Below are 17178 nucleotides of genomic sequence, written 5' to 3'. Positions count from 1 at the left end.
ATGTATAAATCTGTCAAATCACTAAGCTGCACACCTGAAACCAATGTCACGTTGTGTGTCAACTATACTCCCCCCCACCCCAAACCAACAACCATATTTAGGAAGGGTGTCTGGGGGAAAAACAAATATACATTTTTTTATTACATTCTTCTTTTAGTTTCAGTTTTCCTTTTTAATACCACATGCATGTAATGCTTTTGAAATGGTAATAGTTTTAAAAATAGTAAAAGCCCAAATTCCATAATGTATAGCAGATGTTTATTATCCTAATATTTGCATTTATAAACCCATGCAAGAGACATTTACACAATAAAATAAAATCCCGACGAGTCATTAAAGACATCTGCAAACATCTTGATAATCCAATGCATAGGGTCTGTCACTGAGCCTTCCTCTTTGCAGATAAACACAACCCAGCGTGGTTTTGGCATTTACATTGTCATATGTCCTCTGGGGACAAAGTCAGGAACGTAGACAGAGTGTTTTATACTATTATTCATCTAGCCTATAGTATAAAATTTATAGCGGCTTCTTAGCTATTTCTTTAAGACTTATTCTTAGACACACACTATAGCTTAAATAATTCTGTTCTCTTCCAGTATTGCCTAAAAATTCTTTAAAACCTGCTATTATTTTTATATTTTTTATTATGTTATGTTAATCACCATATATTACATCATCAGTTTTTGATGTAGTTATATGCAAACAATGAATCATGGAACACTACATCAAAAACCTGCTATTATTTTTAACAATCCCCCAACAACATCTATAAAAATAAATAAAGACAATCCCAAATGAATTTGATTCTCCCAAAGTTGAGAAGATAAAATCCATTCAAATGGAGTGCTAAAATGAATCCGCAGTGAGTGAAATGACTCACATGCTGTGGAAGTTATATTACACAATAATTTTTATCCTTAAAATCTCTCTTAATCAAGTCATACCCCATGGGCCTACACCTGCTCTCTCCTGCTATGTCATGCTTTGTCCAGGACACAGAAAACCTCAGTGGAGAGCAGGGATTGGTGAGGCAGACGAAGGGCCCAAAACTACATGGTCCGACTGAGCAGATTAACGTTGAATGGAGGTGGCAGGACATATGGCAAAACAGCGGGAGCTTCCTTACCCCTCACTGGTGCTCCTAACACTACTGTTCCTTAGGACCAGGCACAATGCCACATGTTACCCTGTATTATTCTGCATCTATTCGGAGGACTTCCTGGCACACTGAAGGAGATTCAGTAAATGTTAATATTATCAATGATCTCCATTGGCATCATTTTTGCCACTTTCAGTGGGTCAAACTGCTGTGAGGAGGCTACCAAGGTTTTTAAGAGAACTATCTCTCATTCAAAATATAATTCAGATACCCAAGTTTAGACCTAAGTTATTTATTTATTTATTTTTTAGAATTAATTGGATGCTTAACTAACTGCCAGTAAATCGTGCTGAAGAAAGCAGGGTGCATAGAATTGTTTATCTTCCAAATCTAATCACTATCAACTCCCAACCATATTGTGGCTTGAAAAAGAATCTATGGAGAGTAATAAAAAGGAGACATAAGAAAATAAATAACCCTTGAAACTGGTACTAATGTTCCCAGCCTTAGAAGAAACAAAAAGCTCTTTTAATCACACCAACTGGGGTTTACATTTCATGACTCAGTGTGCAGGAAAGTTTACCTTTATAGGAGGGACTGAAGACTGTTTATTTTTGGACACTTAAAGTTTGTATGTCTGTTACCAAAATTATCACATTTACTACATACAAATCTGTTTTGATATATCAAAAAATAATCAAAAGTGACTTACATTTGCTGACAGTTGAGATGTGAGAGTAGCAACTTTTTCTTGTGATGCAACCAGCTCTCGCCGCAGTTTGTGGATTTGCTGAGTGTAATTTTAAAAAAAATCAACTCAATACGCTAGTATTTTTACTTAAAACTAAGAATTCAATCCAAGAAAGCAAATACTATATTTCGCTCATGCAACCCCTTAATTAGTATATCAGCACCAATTCCTGAAAAACCAAAGAAATGTGAGCCCTAGCTATATGGTAACAGTCAAATGCCACGTGTAAGGAGAGGTAAGTGATATGTTTAAGGTTAGGACTCAAATGTGCAAATTAAAGGATGCTTGCTTTCTCCATTGTCCTATCTGCCTGACTCAAGAATCAGTTTACTTTCTCTACTGATTCTTCTAGCTTAAGGAATTTGTGATAATAAAACTCAGGCAGTAAAATATTTTCTTTTTAAAAATTAAACATACATGTACACATTTTTTCTAGGTCTTCTTTTAGCAAAAAGTACTGAATGTTCTAGCATGGAGTTTTAGCAAAAAATACTCAGTTTTTTTTTGGTGTGTGCTTATTTTAATTTTCTGTAGTTTGGCAACTTCTCAGAAGCTGTAGAATATCCTGTAGTCACTGAAAGTTGGCTCTAATTCCATGTATATTGAGTCCATATTTGAAAATAATTTTACTAGCTGGAGTTTCAATGGCTAACAGTCAGAGAAGCCTTCCCAAATCTTTATTATAATGCCTTTTATTCATTGAGTTACTATTAGCTCAGGGTAGAAATGCTTTATAGATTATCTATAGTTTAAAAGTAAGGGGGAAATCAGTAATACTGTTCAAATAATTAGATATGCCAACAAAATAAATATGCTAGATGTCTTCCTCTTTAGCTAAGTTCACATTGTAATAAAATTGAACCAGAAAAAGAGAGTATTTCATAGCACATTTAAATTGTTAATATAAGCACTTTCTGCAGTTTAATCTGCATGTTGCATGTTCCTGAGACACGTAAACACCAATTAGTAAGGGTAAAACATCTATAACCATCTGAGACTAAGTCTACAACTAGACTTCTGGTCTCAAGGGATCTTAGTTATCTAGATGCCAAACATTCTACTCAAATTCTTCTCATTTCTGCAAAAAGAAGTCTTCTATTGTTGTGGTTGGACTTTTAGAATACTGTCTCAGTTTGAAAGAGCATTCTTGACACAGTTCATTAATTGTCTTTTCTCCCCCCTCTTTTGAGGAAAAGAAATGGTAATCAACATTTAGAAACTCAAAAAAGTTGTGAACTTCAAGCTGGAAGCAAATGTGATTCCATTTCACTCCTGATTTTTTTAAAAAAGAGATACACTAGCCCCCAAATAGAACTTGACCTGCATTCAAATGATGACCACAGATAGTCCCAGAAAACAGACCATCTATTTCATCTTAAGCCAATATAGATCCAAAGAGCCTTTCTCAAATTAAAGTCTCTATTACATGATCCTTTACAATGTAATCTAGGAAACCTTAAAATAATGGAAATTATTTTTTAAAAACCAGACCCATTAGGGGGAGGAATGATACAAAGGGGAGTCAGATAAGTACTAATCAGGCAAATAGGCAGCATTTGTATACCTCAGTAGCCATATTATGACCAAATTAGAAGCGTTGTCCTGTCCATGCAATATAAATAAAATAGTTTAGGTTTTTTTTTTAAACATATTCACTTTTTGGCCTAGCAATTATAAAGATCAAATTGCTATAATCAATATTATTTTGATATTTTTAAACATAGCACAAATTTTACTTTAAAAGCAAAGTAGGGTAAGGAGTTCCTTTGCAAAGGCTACTGCCAAGATATTGATTTCTCTGTGGTCTGATTGCCTCAGTGTAAACCAATCAAACAGTCATTACCACACCTTGAATAAAGGCCTAATTAAAGTCCTGCTCTTCTTGGATAGGACAATTCTTTTACAAAGGGAAATAAAAAGAATATTCTCTCCAGGTTGCAATCTGATTGGTACATGATTGCGACCAAGTGTGTATTTGTGAAATGCATGTGATTGGAACGATAGATCACAGTAGACATAAAGTGGTGATTAGAGCAGCAAAGTCCTGGCATGAAACAGATGCACTGGGATGCTGCTAGCTTCTGTTGTGGAGGTCTGGTGCCTAAGATTCAACAGTTTCATTAATCCTATACAGTTGGTCTCACAGGCGTTGGGGAAAAGAGGCTACAATAAATGTGAAAGACCACACATTCACTCATTCATCAGATTTAATGAGTGCTTACTACTACAGGCAATCTGTTAGTTGTTGATCTAAAACTCCATTCTAGAATATGAGAGGAGAGCTTGCTTTTAAAAACTTCCTTTCATTTTCTTTATGAGGAAATACCAAGGCCTTATCAACTAGAGGATTGCTTCCATCAGCAGCCCTGGAGAACTATGCTACTGTATCACAGAGCCCTCTAGTGGTGGAAACATTCATTTCATCACAAATGGAAAGAGTCCAATATGAAAATGCTACGAATTTTACCTCTGAATGAGCTTTTTCTTCAGCCTGTAAAAGACAAAAGGTAAAAAAATTATCTATAAATAACTAATGTCATTTTTCTCCACAAGTATAAATGAATAACTCCATTGTATAATTATACTGTATTTTTAAAAATATTATGATTCAACATAAGACTAGGAAATACATATTATAGTAAAATACAAGTTATTTTAAAATATCATTATAAATGATTATGAGAGTTATATTGTATTTATATATTGTAATTATGATGGTATTATTATATTATTATAACAGGAACCTTTACGATTGCAAATGAATACTTCCTTATACATAAATGATATATTGAAAATGTAGGTTATTTGATTCATGGATATATAATATGCTTTAAAAGCAAAGTTGGAATTAAAAGATGATGTCACTCTAAGATTCAGACCATAAGCAACAAAAACAAAAATAGATAGTTATAAAATTATGCTCTAAAAAAAATGGGTGTAGGGAAAAAGGAAACATTAGATATTTTTCACTCCATGATTATTAGAGAGATCTTCAGCTAGACTTAGGAATCAGAATTTTATTCTGCGATTTACAGATCATAAAAAATGCCAAATAAAGCTGGAGGGAATATATTGACCTCTACTGATAACCACAGAAAATCAGTTTATTAGTTTCTATCTTCTTTTATTGTCTCTAATGATGATTCATTAAGTTTACTGAGCTGCAAGTCAGCAAAACAGTAAAATGCCCAGTGTCAAGGTGGTGATAAAGGTGGCTGACAAACATTTTGTGTCATACACATTATGGAAATGAGGACTGCTGTAGGAACTTGCAGGCTGTTTTGGACTCAGTTGCAGAAAATTCCTAGCTCTGTTTTTCTTCTTTGTGCCGGGCTGCAAAACACCAGATAATGAGTTATGTGCACCATTACATTTGGGAAGCTCCCTTATTCTGGAAAAAGCTGGAGAATGAATAATGTTGAACGGTACAAATGTGCCCGTTGCTGTGAGCCATTTCAAAGTGAAAAAAATCTTATTTCCTCTCTCTCCTTTGGGGATATTTCCTGGTTAACCGATGCAGAAGTACCTGAACTACTTTTTACCCCCTTTTTTCCTCCAGAAAACATAAAATAAAACAAAGTAAAATAAACAAAGATATTTTTTATGCATAGCATTTCTTGAGTGTTTTCTTTCTTGTATTTTCTCTACTCTTAAAAATAATGTATAGTTAGTAATATAGTGTTTAAATAATAGAGTGGTTAAACAGTAGAATCCTAATAGCTTTATAAGAAAACTGTGTTTTAAAAATAAATGCTAACATAAAACTTGAATATATTATGTCTCAACTTTAATTTTTAAGGAAAGATTTTATTTTTTAATTCTAATAATTTTAAGGTTTTAGATACAGTTTGTTTGTGAATCAGAAGTAGGGAGCTAATTTTAAGATGGAAATTTCATCTTAAAGCAAAAAAAAGCTGGGAGCTGTTTGCCTTAAGACATATGGTACAATTAACTATGACTGTTTTCCCTAGAACTTTGCATGTTTATTGCCACCATATTCTGCCCAAATCCTGATTCAAGGCCTATTAGGATTATATAAAACTGCTAATAAATAATTTGTATGTTTTAAGAAAAGCAATGCATTTTATTTAACAAAAAAGTAAAAAAGATATCCATCATATTTTCTCATAAAAATAGCCTTGAATAAGTTATATATACTAATCAGAAGCATCATCATTACATATTAATTTTATAGGTATTGTAATATAATGACTTTTCTTGTCACTGTTTATTCAGAACTATCTTTTTCTTTAATCTTTGCCTTCTTTCATACCCCGTGGCTATTAATACTAGGTAAGGTGTTATCATCAAGTTGAAACAGTGAGGCAGAATATTAATATTATATTTCTTTCAGCGATTTAGGCTTGGGATTAATAATGAAGGAATGTGATTACTTGCCATTTTTAAATGATGGTTTTGAACCAAGCTCAATGTCCTGAAGGATGGTAGACAGTATAAAACATTTTGCCTAAATAAAAATACATGCGATGATTCTTTATTCCATAAACCATTAATTGGCCATTCATTTGCCCATTTAAGCTTACTAAAAAAAATTTCCTTCAGTATTACCTGTGTGTTAGGAAATAAGCTAATGAACCAAAAATGGCCTCTGCTCTTATTCAATCAATATAAATTAGATTCCAAATACAAAACAGATTCAATAAAGTTTTTAATATACAATCAGTCAGAAAGAACCTATTTATTGCAAGGATCAAAGGGCCAGGAATATAAAGAATTAAAAAAAAGCCTCGAGAATTAAAAAAAAAAAATCACACAGCCTTCCTCAACTATCATTTATTTTCCCCACTTTTCATAGAGATGTGGGTAATAAGGGGTAGGTCTTTCCTATGAGAAAAGCAACAGCACAATAATAACTAAGAACCCAAACTGAGGAAGAAACGAAGAAGTGGTGGAGGCAGGAACCAGCCTGAGAACACAGGCCGACACCCAAAGGGGTGGATGCCAAGGGAGGGTAAACCTGGAGGAATTTAATCTCAGTGTTGCTAGATATTCTGATTACATTAAAAAGAATTTATCAATTTGCATTTTTAGATAAAAGCTCCAGATTTCACAGTGTTGGCTTGGATTTAAACACAAGCACAAAAACTCTAAGTTTGCCAAAGGTAACAACTTGATGCAATTAGGTCTGTGATTTCCAACCAATATGCAAATTCCCAGAATCTTTCTGCTCAGAAATTCTGTAAGGTAATATACTCAACTTTATAACAAGATACTTTTGAAAAATTTACCGAACTATCAGTGATAGAAGTTTTAAAAGATCTATAGGGGAAGAATCCTTCCAATGAGATTTGTTAGATTGGTGATTTTATAGGTAAATGTTCTTTGCAACAAGCCATCTTTACTAGTTTGTTTTAATATCTTTAAGTGAAATGCATACAGCAAAATATATAATTCTATAAGCTGGATATATGATAATGTTAGAGTAAACATGGTTCATACTCATGGTTCATAAGAACAGTATTTTGCCTAATAAGAGCAGATAGAGCCTAATATTCTTTTTTTTTAATCAGAATGTTAAGTTCAGAATGTTTTTTTTTTAAGATTTTATTTATTTGTCAGAGAGAGAGAGAGCACAAGCAAGGGGAGTGGCAGGCAGAGGGAGAAGCAGGCTCCCCGCTGAGCAAGGAGCCCAATGTGGGACTCAATTCCAAGACCCTGGGATCATGACCTGAGCCCAAGGCAGACACTTAACTGACTGAACCACCCAGGCATCCCAAGCCTAATATTTTTCTTAAAAAAAAAAAAAAAAAAAAAGAACTTTTTCTCCCCTTAGACACTTAAATTATTTTATGAAGGAATGCCATGCACAGCTGTGTTAGTTGTATACTGCATAACTTCACAAGATGCCATTCACATAGACCATGATATAAACAGTGCTCCTAGAACCATGTAGTACACCATAATTTTTGTAATTTATGGTATACAACATTCCTGGTCTTCTCTAATAATTTATACAAAACCCATGGGACAGATGGGATAGATCTGGCCGTTGTTTTCCAATTTTATTTTATAGGTATAGTCCAAAGAAACTTAGCAATTTGTCTGATGTCACACAATAGCTGCTGATAGAGTTAGGCAACAATCCAAATCAACTGAATCTTGATCCACAGTCCTTAAGAAGGCGTGAAAAATAATGATAAATTGCCTTTTTACTTCATGGTTTACAAAGTACTTTCACAGATATTTTCTCATTGCCAGTGGACTCTCAGTACATGACAATGGGGCATGGAAGTCAGAATGACTCCTCATCATCTCTGATTTTTCTCTTTATCAGTCCACCAAATATGCATTTATTTGAATTGTTTAACTCTAGGTTATTTATGAATTCAAGAATATAATTTCCATCATTTTTGGTACAACTATTTGAATTCCATAATATCCTAATAATAGCAGCTTCTCATGTGGCTTGATCACCTAATCCATTCTTTTCACACATAACACAAGGGTGTATTTCATTTCTAAATTTTGGCATATACGTATGTGTATATTAATCACTTTATTTCATCTCTGTTCACATTTCATACCATATTGCTACTACAACATTCCTCATTTATGCTTTCTGATTGACATCTGCTCTTATTTATTTACAATTAATTAATTAATTTATTTATTTATTTAAGAGGGGGAGGGGCCAAAGGAGAGGGAGAGAGAAAATCTTAAGCAGGCTCCATGGCCAGCATGGAGCCCAATGTGGGGCTCGATCTCACAACCCTCAGATCATGACCTGAGCCTAAATCAAGAGTCAGATGCTTAACCGACTGAGCCTATCTACAATTTTTTAAAATGTACCCCCTCTGTTCTCTATAAACCTGCAATATCCAATATAGTAGCTACTAGGCACATGTGCCTATTTAAATTTATATTAATGAAACTTAAAAATTCAGTTCCTCTGTGACACCTGACACACTGTAAATCCTCAAGAGCCACATGTGGCCAGAGGTTACTGTGTTAGACAGTGCAGCCATAGAACATTTTTATTATCAAAAAAAGTACTATTGGACTCTGGTTACATACTAATTGGCCATTTGTTTTCCCTTAACCCATGCTCCTTTTTTTCTTGAGTCTTTCTCAGGCTGCGTGAAGGCAGTTTTATCCAAATACTGTTTTTGCATATATTTACAATACTATAATCATGCTGCATCTTTTGATGCTATACAGAGACTTCAACCACAATGGTTTAAGTCAGAGCACATCCCCCTAACAAGCAATGGCATTGGGCCAATGAGGAGGGACACTAAGTGTTAACACATTTCTCTTATGTGCTTTTTTCCAAAATATTTCACCTTTCTCACTTCTTATCCATTTGCCAAAAGCAATAAATTTAAACAATAATAGTGATTTCTTCATTTACAGAGTGTAATTAGCAAATTTAATCATTAAAAGGAGAAATTACGAGAAAAATATTGTCTTTCCCAGTAGTAGTCCGATCTTGAGTAAAGATCCAAAGCAGTAACTATGCAAGATGTGCTTATAAAAGGAGGGTCCTAACATTTAAACCTAATGAAATGAGTAAAACAATTAGTTTTGCCAGTCATGCTTAATTGCTCAGTGACAGCCAAGACTGAACTTTTTATGACTCTTTCAGTACTGGACTAAGGATTATTCACAGCACTCAAGTCCCAGTGAAATTCAGTAAACTAAATAGACCTCACTCTTACCCAGGCATGAAGGAATCCTCTTATTAAATACAACTTCCTATAGATCTTTTTTGTTTTTACACATAGGGAAAATAAGTTGAAAGCCTGCCATTTTTCTCTTTTAAGAAATAGTTTTAAAAACCACACTATTTCAGAAGATATGTTTTTAAAAAAAATCTCTAGGCCTTTTAGGCCCTTACCCTTTGGCACAATCTTCTCAAAGACTGAACTTGAAAAATCAAAATAATAAAACGGAGAAAATACCATAGGACAATTGCCAGTCGTGGCTCAGAGATCCAAACAAGGAAAAGTTGTCAATATCATAAATTTATAGTACAGCTCAGCACATAGGGTTCGGGGATTCCCAGTCATACCCCCAATAGGTCTTACAAAATTCAGTTTTTCATGCACTCACTGATTTTCGTAAGTACACAAAAGTCAAGCGAAGGCACATCTAAGTGGACCACGGAGGCGCTGGCCCAGCAGCACCAGCCAGCAGATAGGGTATGTGGGAGCTCAGTGCACATTCTTCTCTCACTGTGCAACTTGTGTCAATATCAAGCTACTGAATCATCTGCGTGCTTGGCAAAGGCAGAAGCTTTATCTTCACAGCGGATACTTACTGTTGAATAAAGAGAAGAAGTGCTGGAGACCAGTGATAATGAAGAGCCATGAACTGGAAAAAGCAAAAAAGAACAAGAGGTGAAATAATGAAGTCTGCTCAGAAACAGCGGGTCTTTGCTGGAGAGTGGAGAATAGGGAAGCAGGGAAGTAAAATAATAACAGCTAGATATAAGAATCGGAGGACAGTTCTGTGGTTATTTTCTCAAGGTCAAAATGTTGAGACATGGGAAGGGTCCATATCTGTGCCCCTAAAATACCTCCTTCATCATGATAGGGAGAGGATTTGACAAACACAAGCCCTTCGAGCATGCTGTGTGCATATTTAAAGCTATAGTAAACTTCCACAGAATAAATTACCAGAAAATCATGGAAACCTAAAATAAAAGTTGCCATAAATTTTAAAACTTAAAAAAAAAGCTTTATGTGTTTTATTTATTTAATTTCATTTTTATACAACAAAGATCCATTTTCACTGTTTTTCTCCATATACTTTCAGGGGAAGAAGCATTTGATTGAACTTGCTATTTCAACATTATCTGTGATGAGTTGATTATGCTCTTTTAAATGGAGAATTATTGTTTCTTTTATAGTTCTAGTCATAGAAAAAAAATGCTTATTTCAAGGTGGTGTCTCACTGAAATTAAGAATGGAAATTGCATACTGTCTTTTGAGGTCTACCCAAATAGCATCTTAAACAATTGATAGACTGTTTTTATATTTTTGCACATCTAATATGATAAGCCCAAAAGGTGGTAAAATTGTGCTTAATTATATTTGTAGAAAAGTCCTTTCTCTTTTCACTGTGGGGTAATGTAAAGTTATTTCTGCATATTCATCCATTCAACAAACATTAGTTGGGCCCACCCAATGTGACAGGCCCTTCCTAGATCCTGGGACTATAAAAATGATGACACAATCCTAGAAGCTCAAAAAAAAAACCCTAGAAAGGTATACAACTAAGAAGATAATTATAGTAGAGTAATAAAAATACTCTCTAGAGCAATGCAAGGGATACTACAAGAGTACATGGGAGATGCTCACAAGCTGGTGTGGAGAGAAGATTGGAAAAGCTGTGTAGGATTGTGGCATTGTGGCTCAAAAGAAAGGGATGAATTTGAGGGTCACTAGGAAGAACCTCTTTAAAACCGACTGAATATAAAAATGTGGGTCAAAGGAGGAATAAAGGACAACTCCCAGATTTCTAGCTCAAGCAACTACCACCACTCTGTGAGATGGGCAAAATGCTAGTCATCTAAAGAGCACAAAACAAACAAAATCCCACATTCTTCCAAACTCCAATAAACAGTATGCACTAAGTATGCACCAGTACGCGCTAAGATTTTCAGCCTGGTGTACAGAAGACAGGTGGACAATGAATCAGGAGATCCCATTTTTGGTTTGTTGCTGTTACTTACTATTTATAGGTCTATGACCTCCTAGTGTGTGGCTGTTTCTTTATCTTCATGGTGATCACTGAGCAGGAAGGGCAGCAATAAAACCCCTTCCGTCTTGCTAGTTCAATAATCCTTTGGTTGTAGACCACAATGTAAGAATTATAATAGTTCAGTGTTCAATGTATGGGCATCAAAAAGCCATCTTGCCCACTCAGGCTGGTGCTCAGCAACCGAGATTATTTAAACCTCCTACACAGAAGGCCAGACTTTCCCAAGCATATGAAGAGCATTCTATCTGTAAATGAGGCACTCTAGATGAGCCATCAGTATGCTTAGCAAATTATTTTTACAGTATTATAATATGCCAGTCTGTGAAGAGAGTGATAGAACCATTTCAAAAAAGCAACGACTTTACATTTCCAGTCAGTTCAATTTTGTCTATCTACTCTGCCACAATCAGCAGACTCTCGGGATGTAATCCACTATTTGTCACAGTGAACTCAGCGGTTCGGTTAATATCCCAAAAGGTAGTGGCAATGATGGTCAACCAATGTAGTGCTAGCAGATTAAACGTACAGTAGTGGCCTGAAAACATGAAATCGATTTTCATAGCTATCTAAACTTTTAGTCAGAAGAGCCTTTAAGAGAGTAGGAAGGAGAAAGAGAAAGGAACAGAGCTACTCCCTAATTTCATTTTCATGGCAAACCTGTGAAATTACAGATGCAGGAATTAGCACTGATAAAGTTAAGAAATTGGCCCAAGTTCATACCACAAATAAATGGATGACCCAGAGGCTTAAAAGTTGATATGTTTCAAGATCTGGAGTCCTTTCTTTTATACATAATTATTAAAGACTAAGATAGTTGGCTGATTTCATGTCTGATGTTATTCTTTTTTAAAAAATTTTATTTTATTTAAATTCAATTAATTAACATGTAGTGTATTATTAGTTTCAGAGGTAGAATTTAGTGATTCATCAGTTGTATATAACACCCAGTGCTCATTACATCATGTGCCCTCCTTAATGTCCATCACCCAGTTACCCCAACCCCCCACACCCCTCCCCTCCAACAACCCTCAGTTTTTTTCCTAGACTTAAGAATCTCTTATGGTTTGTCTCCCTCTCTGATTTCCTCTTGTTTTATTTTCTCTCCCTTCCTCTATGCTCCTCTGTTTTGTTTCTTAAATTCCACACACGAGCGAGATCGTATGATAATTGTCTTTCTCTGATTGACTTATTTCGCTTAGCATAATGCCCTCTAGTTCCATCCACATCGTTGCAAATGGCAAGCCATTGCACTACTAGGTATTTGCCCCAAAGGTACAAATGTCTGATTTTATTCTGATCAAAGTTTAAATAACTTTTATGTTTACCTTTATTTTATCCTTAGCTGATATGCTTTGTAATGTGTGTGCCACAATTTTCCTTTATGGATACTTTAAAATAATAATTCATTAAATCAAAGAGGAAAATCGCTCAAATATTATCAAATTTCACACCTGTAGTTACACAGTTTTAAAAAAAATCACATACATTTGAACATCAATTAAGCCCCCTGAGTTTTTCAAATAGAACTATTATAAAGTATTCACACAGAACCTTATTGCATTGGATAAGGAAGTGAAAATTACAAGGCAAAAAGTAGACATAATATGAGTTCTAATATGATATGATAACAGAAACCAACACCAGAGGGAGTTTCTGAGAATACAAGTTGGCAACGTGTGGTAGTTTCAAAAGATAATTTTTCTGGTTTATGTATCTTTATGATTCTTTAACTGAGATGTGAAACAAAACATTGGCTCTGATATTTGACACACCAGGACAAATAGTCTCTAAAATAATGAGGCTTTCTCTATGAGAACACTGGATTTGTTCTGAACTGTTCTATAACCAAGTATTAATCTAAACAATTTCTGGCATATTTCCAAATGCATAGAGAAACAGAAAGTAATGCAGACTAAAACTTCTTTAAGCTTCAGGGCTCCCTAAATGAGAGTTATACTTACTAATTTATTTACTCTTCAGGAATCCTTGTGATGGCGACTGATGTGACAATTTTCATCTCTGAGTTAAATAAAGTAACTCCATCTTTATTTCCCCCTAAGCCTACCTTCTTCCATGCTGTCTCGGAATGAGCCCGAGTGACTGATGGCACGTGGCCTTTCTTCCAGAGACGTGGCACTCCCACAAAGCTGGGAGTCATCATAGAGATCGAAGGAAGAGTCTTGGGCTGGGATGCTATTTGAGCGCATCATGCTGGGCCCAGGAAGGTTAAACTGAGACAGATTGGTTGGGCTCACTGAAAAACAAAGCACACACCTCATTATTCTGGGGCTTAGATGATGAAAATAGTAGGCTACTGGAGAGAGAGAGAATTGATCCCAGTTCTATGGAAACATGAATTTAACGGGTGTCTCTATTTAAGGTAGGCTGACAGTCTGCCTCTGAAATGTTCAATAACAGTTTCAGTGGAGTCCCTCTTTTCTCCTAACACTTTCATGGCCAGCAGTATGTCAATTTCTAAAGCAATATTAAACAAAGCCACCAAGCAACCTCTACTGTTCGTGCTAGAAATACAACAGCATGGCATATTCTGCTGGTGATTATGAAGAAAAGATTGCCTGCACAGAGTCTGTAGGTTTCTTTTCAAGGAGAATACATCACTTCAATGGAAAAAACAAAACAAAAAGAAAACACAAGAAATCTAAATGTTCCAAGAAGACCCTTTTGAAGCTTCCAGGCAAAGACTTTCATCGTTTTGCATCCTGAATTTATGTAAGTTGATGGTCAGTACCATCATTATCAGAGTTAGTTATAAAAGAAGAAAATGAAATTTTTCTTTAAATGAAATGTAATATGCATGGTTTCTATAGCTCATCAACAGGTTAATCACATTGAACTCTTTTCTACAGTGTCTAAGACCAGAGTACCACAGTGAGACTGTCAAATATCACAAACCTGTTGTGTTTCCCAAGCAGTACATCACGTTCATAATTTGAAATAAAAATTTATTTACTTAGTGCTTATTGCTGAAGAGTTCTAATAACACTCAACGTTTTAGGCCAACTGATAATCATGAATTTAAAGAAAGATGTGGTTGACTGAACGTACAACTGCTTCAGAAACAGTAGTCTTGAAATTTGGAATAAAAGCAAAGCACAAAATTGAGAAATATATTTATCACAAATGCTCATATTTAAGAAAAGTAAGTTGTTACAGACGTGAGGAAGCAGGCAGGAACCTCTTAAGCTATCACAAAAGCTGTGGGTACTTTCAAAACCTTAGGGAATTTATGTCATTGGTTTAGAATGAGTCTGATTATCATTTCAAAATTTGCTATTTTTTTTCTTTGACACAGGCACTACATTTCTTTTTAATATAATGACTGGCTTTCAAAACAATAGGAGGCATATATACTATGAGGCAAGTGAAAGGGAATGTCTCCTTTTTTCCAGGCACTATGCTGGATATTTTATAGGTATCGATGAATTAATACGCAGAACAACCCTCTAATAGAGCGATTGTGGATTGGAACGAGAAAAAGGAAAGAAATACAAGATTTAGAATTATATTTGTGGGTGCATATGTGAAATACAATAAAAGGTGAAAGAAACTATGGATTTGTAAAGTGTGCGATCTGTTGGAAGGAACAAAGCTCTGGAAGAAGGAAAGAAAGAAGGAAAGAAGGGAGGGTGGGGAGAAAGAGCAAGGGAGAGTGAGGAGACAGAGGGAGAGTGAAGAGAGAGAGGGAGGGAAGGAGAGTGAGAGAGATCTTTTAGGCACATTCCTTCAGCCAGCAGTGACTAATTCAATTTGGTTGCTAACTGACTGACAATAGATACGCTGAAGGACATTCTAGACTTGAACGTTTATGTCTAGAGTACCTGGATTGGAGTAAATCATCCTATTCTATGTCCACGGTATGGATTGTCTCTTTGCTAAATGAATGAAGTGTTCAACACATTTGTAAATGTATTATGTTAATATGTACCTAGAGCTGAGAAGGTCATTTCATTCACTATTTGGCTTTGCATAATGGTTGCAGAGCTATCCAAGTAAATTGTCCTTCTATAATTTCAAAACATGTGACTTAAATCATCCAAGAAATAATGAGGATTACGGTGAATTTTAAAGCGAATAGTTTGCATTTACAGACACTTTTGACAGCTTCTGCACTGAAACTATACCCATACTATTTAAGAATGTTCAGTTACATTAATGTCTATGACAGGTCTGCTTCTTTGGGGCTGTGGTTGAATAGAAAGATAAATATAGCGTGGCTCTGACTTCAACAGTGGCTACTAGCAGAGGTGACTGAAAGGTAGAAAAGTTAATAAGCGAAGAAAAATTATAGGACAAAAATATGACGGACAAAGAGAATTTCAGCAATGGTACACAAATTAACACAGGGCTTCTATACTGGCTTTGCTTTCCATTTGCTTCAGGCAAATATCCCAATCTCTACCCTTCAGTTTCTTCATGAATTATAATTTTTAAAAATGGCAGAATAAATGACCTGTGGGCCCATTCAAAGCTCAGAGATACAGCCAAATTTCTAAAAGGAGAGATACAGATATGACCATATGTTAGGGAAAAGGGGGCTGCTGACTTTATCTTAAATTATATTTCAGAGCAAAACCCCTGTTTTTACGAAACTAAATGTTGATTTCTGGGATTTGAGGAGAGGGGACCTGATAGAAATATGGAGTGGGTTTCTAAATACCTCAAGGTCTCTCTTTGACTTTGCTACTGTATCCAGACATATTAGTTAGTGAGTTTATGATATTGTTTTAAAATAAGGGTATTCATATGGAAGCTTACTTTAACTTATTTTGTGGAATCTGGGACTATTGCTAGGAACTAGGTAGCAATTCAAGAAAATTTTATTTGATTTTTTTTTGAAGAGGAACTTCAAAAGTGTGATATATCTAGATTCAGGTAGTTTCTGTCCTCAGTGGGTTTAGAGAAGAAGCTAGAGATGTCTTAAGAATTTAACTAACAGTTGAATAATTGAACCAGAGATAGGTGTCTCCCATCTCCCAGGTTCTATGCTTTCATGCGTATAGAAGAAGGGGGTTAATTCTGAATAGCTTAAAAAGTGAGTATGGAGAGAGGAGTTGAAGGGCATTCAAGGTGGAGGAACCTTTGGACGCAAAAGCATAGAAACTTCCCCTATAAAGTTGTTTAAACAATACTCTGTATGCAAAAGGGTCCAACAAATATATAGAACTCGTAGGTGAGAGACTGGTAGTAATACTTCTACATACTAACCCTTGCAGCACGGTGAAAAGTGAAGCTGAGTAATTGTTGTCACTCATGGGAAGATGACAACGAGTCTCACCAGGTTATGAGATGTCCCACAAGGGCAATGACCAATAAAGTTTCGAACAAAGATGTATTTTGTTTCCGTAAGTTATATTCTGATTCACTTTCTTGAGTGGAATGTTTCTATTACAGGTATCATACATACCAGGAATGACACACAGACCACAGCTTACTTTGGCAATAGCTTCATGCTACTCTACTGATGATGTAACTGAAGTGATCTTAAATTTCTGTTCGTTATACATGACTTTTTACAGTAATATTTCTAAAAATTTTATGTATTAAGATATTTTAATAAGTAGAAAGGATAGAAAAAACA

The 17178-nt window shown here is 35.1% G+C and overlaps 1 protein-coding gene across 3 annotated transcripts in view; it reads right to left on the bottom strand.

The window, feature by feature from the left end:
* NAV3 (neuron navigator 3) overlaps positions 1-17178 on the bottom strand; it is a 346824-nt gene that overhangs the window by 59304 nt on the left and 270342 nt on the right. For all 3 annotated transcript variants that reach the window (XM_028105477.1, XM_028105478.1, XM_088025643.1), the window contains 4 exons: positions 13645-13833; positions 10135-10187; positions 4321-4344; positions 1815-1892 (listed from right to left, as the gene is read on the bottom strand). In XM_028105477.1, coding sequence (XP_027961278.1) covers positions 1815-1892; positions 4321-4344; positions 10135-10187; positions 13645-13833 — 344 coding nt within the window. The remainder of the gene's footprint in view (positions 1-1814; positions 1893-4320; positions 4345-10134; positions 10188-13644; positions 13834-17178) is intronic.

Source organism: Eumetopias jubatus, unplaced genomic scaffold, assembly GCF_037043125.1.
Source record: "Eumetopias jubatus isolate StellerSeaLion01/CBP00866 unplaced genomic scaffold, mEumJub1_p1.0 scaffold_8, whole genome shotgun sequence".
Taxonomy (NCBI): Eukaryota; Metazoa; Chordata; class Mammalia; order Carnivora; family Otariidae; genus Eumetopias; species Eumetopias jubatus.
This window is presented reverse-complemented; position numbering and strand designations above follow the sequence as displayed.